The following is a 17,453-nucleotide window of genomic DNA, read 5'->3' as shown; positions in this document are numbered from 1 at the left end:
CAGGTCCCGAGCATTCAGGATAAAAGGTCCCATACCTGTATATGGATTTGGAGTCTCCAAACAAATACAACACTCATTTTTCATCTGACAAAATGAATCTACCATTCTAAGTGCCAATTAAAACAGCGCATATATCATGAAGGTTCAAAAAAACAGAAAGCGGAATGCAAAACCAGCAGCTGTGTTTGCCTACAGAATCATAAGCAGGGAATTAGGCAAATGTTTTACCTCTCAGTGCACTGTTTGTCGTTCTCTCACTGGTTATTGTCTCACAGCAATAACATTAGGCTGGATCTGAAACTTTATCTGAATTTATGTCATATAGGAGAAGACACTAGAGCTTTGCCTGTTTTTAATGATATACCAAAGCAATTTAAAAGTACTAAAACTTTCATTTGATATTCTGGGAAAAAAATAGGCAGTTGCAGGGAAGCACGTATAAAATGTCACTGGGATGAACAAAGAATCCGTAAAAGTAAATCTGTAAAAAGTAAGTGACAAGCCGAAGTCCAAAAGTAAACAGCAGATCCCAGATTACAAATTTGAACATTCTCAGTTAATATAAATTGCATAGGGCCAGTTACATCTGAGCTTGGCAACCCAATGCTCTCCTTAGCACCTCAGCAACCTTGTTACACACCTGTTGGGGGACAATGCAAGTAACTGATATTTCCTTTATACAATTAAAAGCTGCCTAATGAACTCAGTCTGTTTTCCGAATTGTGTTCTGTAAATAATCTATTCTATACAGAAAACAGCTTTGTGTGTATCTGTTAACAGTTCATCAGCATAGGCAGAAACATTAGCCACTCAGAAAAACCCTTACTGTTACATTTTGCAGTTGTCAAGTTGATCCAGCTATAAATAAATAAGAACACCATTATTCTGCAAGGAGCTGCCCTTACCACGCCCTAGTAAGGCTAGAAAGTCATGTTAGGATCTGAAAGTGTCTCTGCTATCTAAATGTGTGCATTTATTCTCATATACATTTGTGCATAAGTAATTCTGGTTATAAGGTTTTATCATTAATAAAAGTGCTGATTCAATCAGCACATACATATCTATATAGGTTCAGGACAATGGAAGTTGTGAAATGCAGTTTGGGGACAAAAAGGATTGAATTTTTGCATGCAGAGAAACAGCAATCCTCTCCCCATCCACTTCTTCCTGTATGTGCACTGACAGGCATGGCTTCAGCCTGTGTGCTGGAGTAGATTTGGGCAAGAAAATGTAAAAGTATTCATTCTCGAGCAGGCAGATACGGACAAATGCCTTGTGTGGCAACAGAATACACATGTTATATATAATAATATAAGTATTTAATAGGGATACAACACAGGCAAATCTATCTATGGTAACAGTCTCTATGACAAGGTGACCCAGCAGGAAAATTTAATTTACCTAAAAAATCCAGCCAGCAGAGAGTTAATTAATTAATGTAATATTAAGTACCCACATGGGTAGAGCCTAGTTTTATTATTTTTTTTTTTTTCTTATTTATGGCCTTCGGTCTAATAAATCAAATTATTATTCAATATGCAGAGAACAGACAGCTTTCTATAATTTCTTAGGTTTAGTTAATGAAAATTAACTTTAGGCTACTCTAAAATATAAACCAAACAAACTTAAATCTGACATCACTGAGCCGCAATTTTAAAGGAACAGTATAATAAAAACTGGGTAAATTGATAGGCTGTGCAAAATCAAAAATGTTTCTTATATGGTTAGTTAACAAAAGTGTCATCTATAAAGGCTTTTGATCTTTAGCTTACAGATCAGATTCAAAAGCAAACAGTTATTTCCCATAAGCAGGCTTGGATTTGTGGTGACGCCACAAAGGCCCGGGCCTAGGGCGGTACAAACACAGAGGTGGCATGCCGCCCTGCCCCAGGCAAATTTTAAAATTTTGCTCCCATACGGAGCAATGGGGACCTCTCCCCACTGTTCCGTATGGGAGTTTTAATGCGCATATAAAGTCACTAAAGTCACTGATTGGTTACTGATTGATAACAGGTTTTGAACAGGTTAGAGAGCTGTAAAGGAGGAAGTAGTTTTCTGGCTATTATGTTAGACATCTGTTAACTCCAGCTGTTATAGATCACATTTTTGGCCAACTGACTATATTGTGTGTATTGTATATTATTTTGCACAGCCTATCTATTCCCCTAGTTTATTTTTTTCAGTGTACAGTGTACAATTCTTTTAAGGAGGGCTTCCAATGTAGCACTCAATCTACAAAGTTGTTTTGACTTATTTATAGGGTATGACTACATATAGACAAGGATTGAGAGCTTCTCTTCTTTCTACTATTAGCGGATTGCTAATGTGGTGCCCTTATTTAAAAAGGGATCTCGTTCTCAGCCTGAAAACTATAGGCCTGTTAGTCTGACATCAGTAGTAGGAAAGCTTCTGGAAGGGGTAATAAGGGATAGGATAGTTGAATACATTGCAGTTCACAATACTATTAGTTTGTGCCAGCATGGTTTTATGCGTAACAGATCTTGCCAGACTAATTTAGTCGCCTTTTATGAGGAGGTGAGCAGGAACCTTGATGCTGGAATGGCAGTTGATGTCATCTACTTAGATTTTGCTAAAGCGTTTGATACAGTACCTCACAGAAGGTTAATGATCAAATTGAGGAATATTGGCCTAGAACATAATATTTGTAATTGGATAGAGAACTGGCTGAAGGATAGAGTACAAAGAGTGGTGGTAAATGGAACATTTTCTAATTGGGCCAGTGTGGTTAGTGGAGTACCGCAGGGGTCAGTCCTTGGTCCTTTGCTTTTTAACTTGTTTATTAATGACCTGAAGGTGGGCATAGAGAGTACTGTTTCTATTTTTGCTGATGACACTAAATTGTGCAAAACTATAAGTTCCATGCAGGATGCTGCCGCTTTGCAGAGCGATTTGACAAAATTGGAAAACTGGGCAGCAAACTAGAAAATGAGGTTCAAGGTTGATTAGTGCAAAGTTATGCATTTTGGTAGAAATAATATAAACGCGAACTATCTACTGAATGGTAGTGTGTTGGGGGCATCCTTAATGGAGAAGGATCTAGGGGTTTTTGTAGATCACAAGTTGTCCAATTCCAGGCAGTGTCATTCTGTGGCTACTAAAGCAAATAAAGTGCTGTCTTGTATAAAAAAGGGCATTGACTCAAGGGATGAGAACATATTTTTGCCTCTTTATAGGTCCCTGGTAAGGCCTCACCTTGAGTATGCAGTGCAGTTTTGGGCTCCAGTCCTTAAGAAGGATATTAATGAGCTGGAGAGAGTGCAGAGACGTGCAACTAAACTGGTAAAGGGGATGGGAGATTTAAGCTATGAGGTTAGACTGTCGAGGTTGGGGTTATTTTCTCTGGAAAAGAGGCGCTTGCGAGGGGACATGATTACTCTGTACAAGTACATTAGAGGGGATTATAGGCAGATGGGGGATGTTCTTTTTTCCCATAAAAACAATCAGCGCACCAGAGGTCACCCCTATAGATTAGAGGAACGGAGCTTCCATTTGAAGCAGCGTAGGTGGTTTTTCACGGTGAGGGCAGTGAGGCTGTGGAATGCCCTTCCTAGTGATGTGGTAATGGCAGACTCTGTTAATGCCTTTAAAGGAACAGTAACACCAAAAAATGAAAGAGCTTTAAAGTAATAAAAATATAATGCACTGTTGCCCTGCACTGGTAAAACTGGTGTGTTTGCTACAGTAACACTACTATAATTTATATAAATAAGCTGCTATGTAGCCATGGAGGCAGCCATTCAAAGGAGAAAAGGCACAGGTTACATAGCAGATAACTGATAAGTTCTGTAGAATACAATAGTGTCTTATCTGTTATCTGCTATGTGCCTGTGCCTTTTCTCCTTTGAATGGCTGCCTCCATGGCTACATAGCAGCTTATTTATATAAATTATAGTAGACTTTCTGAAGTAAACACACAACTTTTACCAGTGCAGGGCAGCAGCACATTATATTTTAGTTACTTTTATACACTTTCATTTTTTGGTGTTACTGTTCCTTTAAGAGGGGCCTGGATGAGTTTTTGAACAAGCAGAATATCCAAGGCTATTGTGATACTAATATCTACAGTTAGTATTACTGGTTGTATATATATAGTTTATGTATGTGAGTGTATAGATTGGTTAGTATAGGTTGTGTGCTGGGTTTACTCGGATGGGTTGAACTTGATGGACAATGGTCTTTTTTCAACCCTATGTAACTATGTAACTATGTACTACTGCAACTTTGCATGAGAAAGATGCACTCAGGTGCACCTGAGTTTTGCGTCTAGAGGGTTAATACAGTATTTAGATGAGGGTGTTTTGTCGCTGTGTTTGCATTTCAATGCTTCAGGCTATGCAGACAGAAAGCATGTCATTGGAAAGAAACTCCAACCTTAGCTGATTTCTCCAACTGCTTACTGCATACCTGGAGATCATTTAATAAGCAGGCTACAAAACCAACATTATTTGGTATGCCCCAAATCCATGATTTGATACAGAAGTTGGCTAAGCTAAGCAATTTTTGCAGGACTGGAATGTGACTGAATATGAAATGTTCGGCAAAACCGAATCGGAGCTCTTAAAGTCATTTGACACAAAAAGGCTGGACACAACATGAGCATGCAAGGTGATGAAGAGTTTTTCTTTATTGATCCTCTAGATAATATTAAAGGACATTCTGTAACTAATGTTTAAATAGTATTAAATAAAGCTCTTTGGGCCTCCAAATAAACTTCTACATTTCTGAAATGAGTGCAAGCTTTTAAAATCTGTGCAACCTCTCCATGTTGGCCATATTGGCCTTCACTGATTAGTTATTTCCTTTGGGTACTCCCACACTCCAAAATCTTATAGGCAGGTTAACTGGCTCCTGATAAAACTGATAACAGTATGTGTGAATGTGATAGGGGCATTAGACTGTAAGCTCCATTAGCATGAATGCTGCCAAGGCAGTACCTATTGTGCATGCTCCAAATGCTGTGTTATCATCAACTGTCAGGATTAGATATGAGGTTAAGATTTAGTCAGGTTAAAAACAGAAATGCAGCTTGTGTGCTCCTTACCTCCCAAATTCATTCCTGCTTGGAGGCATTTCTGCAACCTGCATGCAGGGCAGTTCTTCCTCCGAATCTTGTCAATAATGCAGTCATTTCTTCCTGCACACAAGTAACTGTGCTGCCCTGAAACAGAAAAGACAATTGCGGTGTTAGAACGGTTTCCTTTTTTTAATGTTACTTGGAGTTCTCTGTAACAGAGCATTAATGAAATGTGTAAGTAATGAGCTGATGGCAGCTGATGAGCACTAGGCAACATTTCAACAGAACATCTGAATAACAATTTAAATTCCATGGCACAAAAACAATTGTAATGAATATAATTCATTTCCCTGAGAAAACAAATGCGTAAATTACAAAGAACTTCTAACTCTAAAATATACTGTAAAACAACCAACTTAAAACTGTTCAAAAAGTTTTTTTCATAACTGCTGTGCTACGCTATTCTAGCTAAATGAACACTTAACAATGTATTGGAATTGTGGAACTATTTAACCCAACAGAACTGTGAGTTCACCAGTTGTTTTACAAACCAAAATGACCATTCTCTTTCTATTTCAAGCAAATAAATACATTCATTAAAAACATGACATTACCAGGCAATCTATGGGTATGTGAACGTGAGACTGGACCTTTTGTAAGGTCTACAATGTAATTGAAATCTTTGAACTTGTTGGACGTGTGTCTTTTCTCAATCTCAACTATAATGTAACTATTCAACTATGTAACCAACACTTCATATGTCCTAGTGTTCAACTCCAGTTCATAGGGGATACCAAACCTAGTGGAAATATTAGATAATAGCTAAAGAGACAACATAAATGCCAGCCAATTCATAAGAGAAATGGAATGGGGGCTAGAGATAAAAAGAAATCACTATTTTATCTGCCTCTTAATGGATCCTGCTTATTTACTTCACTCTTCCAGTTATTAGCAACACTGACCAATGGCTTTAAGATACATTGTCACTTCTTTGTTTGTTTATTTATATTTATATTCAATATATTATATCATATATGTCTTTTTAGTTAAGGACACTCTCCCATCATTTGTATGCAAAGCAGAATTCTGGGAAAGAAACCCGGCATTACTCCTGAAATGTCAACATGTTTACATGGAATAACCTACAATTGGTTGCTACGAGAACCATCCCATCCCATGTGTAAAACATTATACAGTTCATCACACAGTGTTTAAAATAACACTTACACAGAAATGGAAAACAAAAAAGTTCCAGGAATGTCACAAGGCATCTCTGAAATTGTAATGAATGGGCAGTATGAACAGTTTGTCATAGCGCAATGAAAAAAACACAAAGGGGCACATTTATCAAAGTACGACAGGTCTGAAATACAAAAAATTCATTTGTACTGTGCGTATTTTCTGCAACTTTTTCGTACATTTGTGCGACTTTTTCGTACTCTGTGACAAAATTTGTGCGACAAAAACGTATTGTCGCGCTGAGTGCAAAAGTTTCGGATTCATTTAAGATTCGGTATTGTGACTTTCCTTGGGCCAGGTTGGAGTTGCAGAGTGCCATTGAGCCCTATGGGAGACTTTCCTTGGGCCAGGTTGGAGCTGCAGAGTGCCATTGAGCCCTATGGGAGACTTTCCTTGGGCCAGGTTGGAGCTGCAGAGTGCCATTGAGTCCTATGGGAGACTTTCCTTGGGCCGGGTTGGAGCTGCAGAGTGCCATTGAGCCCTATGGGAGACTTTCCTTGGGCCAGGTTGGAGCTGCAGAGTGCCATTGAGCCCTATGGGAGACTTTCCTTGGGCCAGGTTGGAGCTGCAGAGTGTCATTGAGTCCTATGGGAGGCTTCCAAAATCATGCACTGAAGGATCAAAGTCAGAAAGGTTTTCCCGCTGTTTAAAATCGTTCGGATACGAAAATTTTGTGACTTTTGGATCGCCAATACGATATTATCATGACTAATACGATTTTTTCGTAAGCATTTTCATGATATTTGCGATCATCAGAAATTATCGTATCTAATCTGAATTTTACCAATTTTGGGATTCAAACTCGTACTTTAATGAATGTGCCCCAAAGTGAAGAAAACTTGGAATGCTTGGGGGACATGTATTAAAGAATCATCAAAACTGTCCAATTAAAGTTCATAAAAAAAATATATTAATCCTAGAGTTAGCTACTTAAGAAGTTTTAAAGCTAAGCAATCAAAAAAAGCAGCCATCTAAGTTGCAAAACCACAATAAAATATTTAGAAACATTTTAGTAAACCCTGTGGTACTACAAATATATGTATATTATTGGCCGATTTAAAAGTAATATATGATTTAGGATGTCATTTTTATTTTGTTCTATGACTAAACTAAGGGTAATCCTCATTCAAAGGTAGAATGGGCATGTTTAAACTGGATTAAAGGAGCAGTTTAACAAATAATTAATCCATGTTCATAATGAGTAACAGATTTACATAGATAATGCAGCTGTTGGGAAAGGTGTGCAGCATATAAACAATGGATTTGGCACGGATGCATTCAGGGGGAACTGCCCAAATCTGCTTCCTGGTTGTCTGGGCCAGTCAAACAATGTTATGTAACCAGGCTGTGATGTAGCCAAAATGAAAGCATAGACTGCTGTTGCTGGGCACGTTGGAAACACTCAGAAAAAATCCTTTAAGACCTCACCAAAAAAACTTTGACAAAGAAAGTGACACAGTGCTTAGTGCTTTCCCTTTTTGTTTCCACTTTGCAGGAACCACAAATAATTTTCATGGTGTTAAGAGTGAAGGAAGCTTGAGAGAAAGCATGAGTCCTAAACAATATTTTGTTGTTAACTACTGCACTAAAACATTTCAGCCCATTATTGCAAGAAGGAAGGCCTTTAATTTGGGCAGGATTTAAGAGTGCCAAGTGTAAAGCAATGTGTCACTACTGAACTTACCATTTATTACATAAGCGATCAATTAAAAACAAACAAAATAAGCAGCTACTCTAGATGATCATGCTTATTTATATCCTTCCATACAGTACATACCTACTGACATGTTTTATTTGGGATAGCGAAAAAGTGGGAAGCAAAAGTGTCTGGGTAAAATGTACCTAATTTGTCTCTTATCTATAAATGTTCTTTATGAACACAGTAAAAAAAAAAAATTATACAAAAAAATTATAATTAAAGAACGCTTCTCCCAAAAATATATGATTATGTATTTATACAGCACTGACTATTAAAAAAAAATTAAAAGTATATGTCACCCCTTTGGTTGCTGTGTTATTTTTTAAAATGGAATTTACTATTAGGATAGCAAACAAAATGTTAGTGTTTCGCAGTCTCTGCTACCGTGAGGTTGCGAAAAAACTTCAGAGAAGAAATGAGTCAGAAAAAGTAAGCAGCGTTCTGCAAAGTCATTGCATCACAGAATAAGAAAAGCAAATAGTTACTCAACTGAAAAAACATCCCTTGTGATAAATCCTGATCCCGGCATGTCTGGGTCACAATTACCACAAAAGATTGCCTCTCTATACAGAAGCCGAATAACATAACACAACACTGAAAAAAAAATAAGCAAAAAAAAAGTAAAAGGTAGTACAGGTATAGGATCCGTTATCCAGAAAGTTCTGAATTACGGAAAGGCTATCACCCATAGACTCCATTTTAAACAAATTATTCTAATTTTTAGAAATGATTTCTTTTTTCTCTGTAATAATAAAACAGTACCTTGTACTTGATCCCAACTGAGATAAAATTAATCCTTATTGGATGAAAAACAATCCTATTGGGTTTATTTAATGTTTAAATGATTTTTTAGTAAACTTAAAACATGGAGATCCAAACTACAGAAAGATCCCTTATCTGGAAGACCCCAGGTCCTGAGCATTCTAGATAACAGATCCCATACCTGTATATCTAATATATATATAATATCACATTCCCAAGGTCAAGGTTTTTTTCCCACCTCCTCTTAAAAGGCAGTTGTGATATAAAATGCACTTCAATTTTTTATCCTTTAATATTTCCACCAAAAAGTTCCCATTTTGCTGATGTCAAACTTACAGGCATATATAGTTACCTGGCTATGGATAGCAACCATATTTTATTAATGGGGAAAAGCTGTTTGACGATAACATAGCTAAGAACATATCTTCTAACATCTAAAAAATGTAAAGAGGGACAAAAATAAAAGGCATGTGTAGCACAGCTAAAGTTTTTGGCCACGCCAATGTTTGCAACCACGCCCCCTAAATACCACTTCCATTTTAAAAAATTTGGCAGGTTATTTAAAGTTTGAACACATTTCTGGGGGGTTTGGGGTCTTGTTTTATGTGTTACTACAGTTTTGATTAAAAAAAGTGAAATTGCCCTTTAAGCTGCGAGTCTCAGTTCCCACAAGAGACCTGTTTAGCTTATTAGTTACAAAAAGTGTAGCTTGTTAACTTTTCTGGGCTGTCTCAGTCCTTTGTTTACCTTCAATGTATCTGTTATCTTATTATTATAAATCCTCCAGAGTCAACCAGTGATCCATATTTAATCATACTCACCTAAAAAATGTTGACCCATAGTATTATTAGTGGATACAACATACAAAAGAGCATGTTTCCAAGGTTGCTCTGGAACTGACTTGATATCCCTATAATACCAGTCACTGGCTGGATACCTGAAATGAAAACCTAACCTGCGTGTGAAGATGTCTTCATTGGTATAGTAGCCAGGTTGTATTCTCCCCACTCGTATCAGAAGGTCTGTAGTGCATTCTGACATTAACTTAGGTGGGTTATGTTAGGTCTCTAGTAGAGCAGAATAAAGGTACAAGCTGGAGCAGAAAAATAAACACCTTTATGAATATTCCCATTATAACTTTTTTTTTGTTAACCTTGAGGGCTAATTTACCATTCAGGGGGTGCAAATTAGCAGCACTTGCACCCCCCCCCCCCGCAATGCTGGGGGGATTGCGTAAGGACGAGGCTGGGGGTAATCCTTTTTAAGGTGCGCTGGACTTTTGATTTGGCGCGTCTTAAAGGGGACCAGTCACCTTAAGAAATAATTCCAGATTGTTTTCTACTGTGTTTGTCAAGCCAAATAAACTTCATTTACACTATATAAATTATTTGAATCTTTTTTCTTCAGTCTTGGAATTCACAATTGCAACAAGCAGGCCGGCACCATTTTGTGGACAGTGTTATTAAGGCAAACTTTGCATTCTTCTAAAATCTTGTTTCTGTGCCAGTATGGGGGACCCGATACCCATGTCCATGCACTGGTTACACAATTAGATGGTGAGGAGAGCAGCAACATCTAAAAGTTCTGAATTGAAAGTAACTCCCTGCCCCACCTCTATGACTAAGGCATAGAGGCGGGACAGGCAATATATGAGTGACATCTGGGATTTTTAAATGCTTTTATAATGGGTTTGGATGTTTTAATAAAAAAATGAGTTTGGGTATCCTTTTTAATTTGAAATGGGCTTTTATTATATAGATTTTTTATGCCTGGGTGACAGGTCCGCTTTAAAAAGGTGCACCCCAGCCTCGTCCTTACCAACTGCCCACATTATATGAATGAAGCGCTGCCAAACACAGGCTGGCCTTGATTAAAAGCGTGGTCTGCCAGTCTCTGTGCTTTGAAACAGGGCACAGAGGCCTGCAGCTATTTGCACAAGGCTCCATGCAGTGGACAAAGTGAAAAAAAACCCCCAAAAAACTGCCAATTGCAGCCTTTTTGCACAATGCATGTTGGCATCTCAAATACGCACTATGGTGTTGCTTCACTGCTTTTTTCACATGCACATACATACATATATATACAGTATATATATATATATATATATATATCCAAAAAAGACCAGCAACACCGAGTTATACTCCAAAAACAATCAACTGTGTATTAAAAATGCATGAACAGCCAACGTTACGTTTCGGTCTCAAGGCCTTGAGAAAGGTCCTGATGGGGACCGAAACGTAACGTTGGCTGTTCATGCGTTTTTAATACACAATTGATTGTTTTTGGAATATAACTCGGTGTTGCTGGTCTTTTTTGGATATTTAAATCATTTACCTTGCAGCCGAGCTAAGAGCTGAAGCAGAGTGCCACCCTGGGTTCGCTATATATATATATATATATATATATATATATATATATATGCAAACAGAATACACTCCTGCTTATGCAGAAATATTAAATTAAATAGTAAAAGTGACAGCACATATGACCTTGAGTGTTTGCATTGAATGTAAACATGATTTCTGAGTATACTGCCTCTTCTACTGCCATTTTACACTGTAACATGGAAATGAGACATCACTATGCGCTGTTAAACGACACTTGCTTGAGGAGTGTGTGTGTGGGTGGGTAAAAAAACGTGTTTTTCTTCAGTCTGGCTTGCAGTTTAGCAGCAGATTGTCATAAAAAGATATGGGATTGTGTTGCATACTCCAGTAAATAAGTCAGTGTAGCTGCAAGTGCTAGCCAGGCTTTACTTTTATTACTTAGAAACTATTTTAGATGGTTGTGTGAGAACAGGCTAAAAAGGAAATAATAAAGGAGTAGTTCACATCACAGAACATATAATTTTAAAAAAGTAAGTCACAAAATAATTTAATTTACCCCCCCCCAGGTATATTGCCCTGTAGCAGCTCAAACATATTTTGTTGAATTAACGTCACATCTCTTTTTAACAGCACCATATGGTTATTAGTAAATATGGGATGTATTGTAAACGTATTGTAAAAAATACGCTGAATGAATTGAAGCAAACTAGTAAAGTTATACATGAAGAAAAACCACACTTAATATCCCTTATAGCCTTACACTACTCTGTCACAGGCTGTTATTCTCCCTGGTTTCTACAGAATCATTAAGTTCCAATTATCTTGAATTTGTGCTAAATTTAAAGACTTGGACTTGTGTGCAGTGCAGATGAAAAACAACTGTGGGTCAGTACATGTGCATAATTATCAAAGAAATATCCCAATGCTCATGACAAAGTTGAGCTAGGCACAAATATGAGTCCTTACATGCTTCTACTTATGATGTTGGCAGTAACAAAATGGCTATGGCATTTGTGAACGGAACATTGGTTTCACAAAGGAGTGATAAAATAGTAAGTAGCCAAATACAGGTATGGGACCTGTTATCCAGAATACTCAAGGACCTGGGGTTTTCTGAAAAGGCAGTGATCCCCAACTAGTGGCTTGTGAGCAACATGTTGCTCCAATGGATGTTGCTCTCCAACCCCTATGGATGTTGCTCTCAGTGTCCCCAAAGCAGTTACTTATTTTTGAATTCCTGACTAGTTTTGGTTGAATAAAAACAAGACTTCCTACCAAATAAAGCCCCCTGTAAGCTGATAGTGTGCATAGAGGCTGCCTAATAGCCAATCTTAGCCCTTATTTGGCTCCTCCATGAACTTTAATGATGCTTGTGTTGCTCTGCAAGTCTTTTTAAATTTGACTGTTGCTCACATTTTTATTTTAAGTCTGCTGAAAAATCATTTAAACATTAAATAAACCCAATAGGAATGTTTTGCCTCCGATAAGCATTTATTATATCTTATTTGGGATCAAGTACAACGTACTTTTTTTTATTATTACAGAGAAAAAGTAAATCAAATTTAAAAATGTGAATTATTTAATTAAAATGGAAACTATGGAAGCTGACCTTCTTGTAATTCGGAGCTTTCTGGATGATGGGTTTCCGGATAACGGATCCTATAGCTGTATAGTGTTTCAGTAGGGCCAAGTGTACCCTTCCACTTGCCAAAATTTGTAAGCCTTTCCTTATCTTTAAACATACTACTTCAATTTCCTGGCTCTTAATGATTAGTTGGGCTGATAGAGCGTTATGTCACAGGCAATTATTGGGTAAACGTGGTCATGGACCAGAAGCTATCTCTTTGCAATTCAATTTCGAACTGGCTGCAATATGAAATTATAGGGAGAACATTGCCCTTAAAGGAGATTTTCTGTTAGGACCACTGTGGGTGCTCATCAATGAACCATTTGTTTTAACTCTGCTTGCAAATTACCTTGATGCTGGCAAAGTTATATTGCAGTGCTTGCCAACAACATAATATTATGCAAGGTAGTAAACTTTGTACAGGAAGTATCTTGACTTTAGATGAATAATGGTCTGGAAAAGAAGATGACATACAATGCTCTACTTCAATATGTGCAATGATATGCAGCCAAATTACACACTAAATTGGACTATATTAGAGGACTAAACAAGAATGATTACACATATAATTGTAGACACAAGTCTGCAGTAATTGGACAATAGAGGAGTTTAAAATAGTCGTAGGCTTGAAATGCATCTAATAAATATTAATACCCTGGCTCATCAGTACACTGATATTTCGCATGTTGACCAGTGGGTAAGGATGAATACATTTTGACTGTTAAGTACATATATGGGATCCCTTATTCAGAAATTCCTTATCAAGAAAGCTCCAAGGCTTACAGGAAGGCCACATCCAATAAAGTCCATTTTACACAAAACTAATTTTTAAAAATGACTGCTTTTTTCTGTAATAAAAAAAAATAGTACCTTGTATTAGGTTCATATGAATCCTTACTAGTGGCAAAAAATCCTTAATGTTTAAATTGTTTAATTGATTTTTAGCAGACTTAATGTATGTTTTGCATTGGCAAAATCAGGTAAATAGTTTAGCAAGCCTTTTCCCCCATGATACAAAAGAGACTTTGGTTATCCAACTTCAATCACACAAGTTTAACATAGAAATATTTCTCACCAATGTCTTCATTTTCAAAGCACATATCTTTTTTTCCTATAACGTCTTTATGTACAAGGTGCTAGAGCACAGAGTAGGAGTAAATTAAATTCACAATCGCAGTAATACTTCAAAAAGCTGTCAGTAAACAGTCTACTGACTTTTCTCCTCAGGGATTCCAGATTGTGATAAGGAACTAGTTTTAAAGTTTTTCCATTTTCCATTTGAGAAGTCTGTAAGGTGATACTGGCTATCAATGGATATTTATAAAGTTGTCAACCATTATGAATTCATTTGGTTAAAATACATTCAGTTTGAATTATAGGTAGATATCTCTTTATATATATATATTTATATGTCTATACATTATATCTCTGTATATAGGGGTTCATATACTATCATGAATTTCCCTCCAAATCCTTTTTTAGACATTCACTTTTTAAATCTTTGGCAAACCGACAGTTGCGCTACATACCTAGCTAAAAAAACAAACTAGGGTGAATATAAACATATATCTAAAATAAATTACATAAATACATTATATGGTATATGAATAGAACATAAAACATAAGTATGAAATACAAAGCAAAAGGTTTTTGTTTTTTTTTCCAAAGAAAACTGTTATGATTGGAGTAGACATGGTCATTGAGGCTACTGGGTGATCAACTGAAGACTATCATAAATGATTAAAGCTAAAATATTACAATATATATATCCTCTACATTTTATGAGAATGGAAAAGCTTGGTTTATATAGGTGGCTCAGTTTGCAAGGCTGCTTAAGTTGCATATGTTTGCCTGATTCAGATACAGGCTACCACCCCAGGGGTCCTGCATCCCCCAAGGTGCCCCTGCCGTCCGCGTGCCCCGATGCGCCCTCCCTAACCACCCACAAGGGCCCCCGACGTCCTCCCCTGAGCGCGCAAGTGAAACGCATCAGGGGAGGACAATAGTGGGTTTTTTCCTGGTGTCCTGGAGGCCCAGTCCGACCCTGTTCAGATACTTAAGTTGTTTGATGTGATTGGTGCCTAGTCCAACAATGACATTGGGGGGTTGAAAGACAAACTGTTGGGAAAGCCTTTAACAAATCAGGCACTGTCTATTGTGCCTACTGTGACCAGATCATATCTGTCTTGAAAGCAATTGTTTTGGTACCATATAAAGACAATTAATTGGCTGGCTTGCCAATCAATATCAGCACATGTATAGCCTGCCTTTGAAAAAAATTAACCGAGTATAAGTATGAAAAATGTAAAATATAAAAATTCAAACTGTTTAGAATTTAGTACTTATAACATGTGCAATAATGATGTGTAAAACAATACATATAAAGTTGAATTTAACAATATTGTTGTACATTTTCATCTAATAAAACAAAGTAGGGAAAAGTCTCAATGGCTTGCGAAGGGTGCTGCAGCTTGCTAATGTCATGTAGCCACCTGTTTCAGCATTACAGTTCCCATTTCTGGTCCCATTTTTTCAGAATTTTGCCCTCTACTCTTAAAATGTGCCATGTGTCAAACTATGGCCAAAATGTAATTGTCAAATATTACTCCTTATCTCCATAACTTATGAAACACAGAAGTAAACCTTGCCAACCAATCAGAATTTAGTTTAGAGAAGTGATTTACAAATATACTTTTGTATGGGGATTACACTACTTTTGTAGTGGGATTATTATCTGCCATACTGCCATACCCTGTGCACAATACTATTGAAGAAAAAAAATATATGCCTTGAACCATTTGGAAAGCTATGTTTTACTGTCAGATATAAATAAAAAATATATAAAAACAGTCAACAACATGAAAACATCCAAGCATTCTGAAACCCAATACCTGTGGATAAACTCAAACAGCATTTAATAACAGTTGAAAGCTGAAGAGGAATGCTGGCCAATGACGTTCAACAAGAAGCAGGAGGTTGAAGGCTGGACCTTCCTGCACTATGCTCTTCCCATGCTGAAGGATGACAGGCTGTTCATAAAAGCTGTAATGAGGGTTAATGAAATTTGGCTGCAGATGCAAGAAAACTTTCTTCAGGAGTTTTCTCTGTCACTGCAGATTTTGGCAATTCATTTCCTGGCTACAATGTTAATTATTCAGACATCATAATTAATTGGATGTCAAAATGATTAAGAATTACTTTTCATTGGAATGGAATGAGCAGACAATACAAGGCACAGCAATTCCGTATATCATACTGAAATGAAATGAGATTTAATAGGCTATTAAACAGCAACTACCAATAGTTGAGAACTTGGTGGGGACTATGAAAAGCACAGGAATTTAAAGGGAGACAACTCACAGCAGAATCAACTTGCTGCATTTTTACTTGCTCTGTTCAGAGGAAATTAATTTGTTTTAATTGACTTATATGGCTATTTTTTGTTGCAAAGTAAATAAAACTATCTAATCTAATTTAATCTACCAATTTTTAAGGTAGGCTATGTAAAAATAGGGGGATTTTTCTCTAGGTCTGCCTCATGTGTACTGTGAAGGAAAAGGGACAAAAATAAAATCATAAAGTTAGAGAAATTTCCACATAGGGCATGTGCATGTGATTAGCATGCTTAAGTTTTATAATTAAGTACTGAAGTAGAGCTGAGTGAGAGCATGGTTGCAAGTCACAGGCAAGTATGTATGTATATATGTATGTATGTATGTTTGCATAACTTTATTTATAAAGTGCTCTGTACAGTCTTACAAAATACAAAATTACACGCAGGGAGGACAGATGTTATAATAAATACATAAAATAAGTATAAATACACAGAGATTAAGAGCCATGTGGCATGAGTTTGTTTGGATTAATATTTGTCCTTAATATTTGTGCTTAAGGAGATTAATTAGTGGCTAAGAGATTGGTGCAGGTATATGGGTTATTGGAGAATTGCATACAGGCTTTTTGCCAGGGATGGGCAGCTGTCTTAGGGAAGAGGAAGGCTAGAAAGTTGGAGGAGATTTTCAACTAAGCATGTGGAGGGGTGACACAGTGAGATGTTTTGTGGAAGATAGGTTTTATAAGAATATGGGTATAGTAAGTGAACATGGGGGTGGAGAGATGGATGAGGGAGGGAGGACCATAAGATATATATATATATATATATATATATATAAAATAACTGATACTTATATTAAATGTATAAATGTATGTTCACTAATGCAAGAAACCTGGCTGGTAAAATCGAAGAACTGGAGTTATTGGATCTGGATGAGAAGCATGGTGAAATGGAACTGCTGAAACATGGCTGAATGAGTCATATGACTAGGCAGTAAATATAAAGGCCTTTGTACCTTCTTTTGGAGGGACAAAGCAAATAAAAAAGGGGTGCCGCTATGTTGGTACATTAAGCATAATTTAAGAAACACTAAAAAAAACATTTGGAGAAGAATGAGAGGGTTGAAGCCTTATGGGTTGAACTTTGTACAGATTGTAAGGTAATAAGCAGATTAATGGCAGAAGTATGCTATAGACCCCCATGTAAGTGAAGAGGAAGAGGCTCAGCTCCTGTTGTAAATAGAATGTGTAGCTGGGTTGGGGCAAGTCTATTATTAATGGAGGATTTTGATTGCCCTGGCATTAATTGGATGAATAATACTGCTAGCACAGTTAATTGTAAAGGTGGCCATACATGTTGCAATAACAATCTTTCATGCGATATGGATCGTCAGATATGGAGGTAGAAACAATAAAAATTCTACCTCCACC

At 36.9% G+C, this 17,453-nt stretch overlaps 1 protein-coding gene across 2 annotated transcripts in view; it reads right to left on the bottom strand.

Moving 5' to 3' along the window:
- Window positions 1-17,453, bottom strand: part of nr3c2 (nuclear receptor subfamily 3 group C member 2) — a 185,185-nt gene that overhangs the window by 37,612 nt on the left and 130,120 nt on the right. For both annotated transcript variants that reach the window (XM_031895503.1, XM_002933501.5), the window contains exon 4: window positions 5,063-5,179. In XM_031895503.1, coding sequence (XP_031751363.1) covers window positions 5,063-5,179 — 117 coding nt within the window. The remainder of the gene's footprint in view (window positions 1-5,062; window positions 5,180-17,453) is intronic.

Source organism: Xenopus tropicalis, chromosome 1 (genome assembly GCF_000004195.4).
Source record: "Xenopus tropicalis strain Nigerian chromosome 1, UCB_Xtro_10.0, whole genome shotgun sequence".
Taxonomy (NCBI): domain Eukaryota; kingdom Metazoa; phylum Chordata; class Amphibia; order Anura; family Pipidae; genus Xenopus; species Xenopus tropicalis.
Note: the sequence above shows the minus strand (reverse complement) of the source record. Positions and strands in the feature narration are given on the sequence as shown.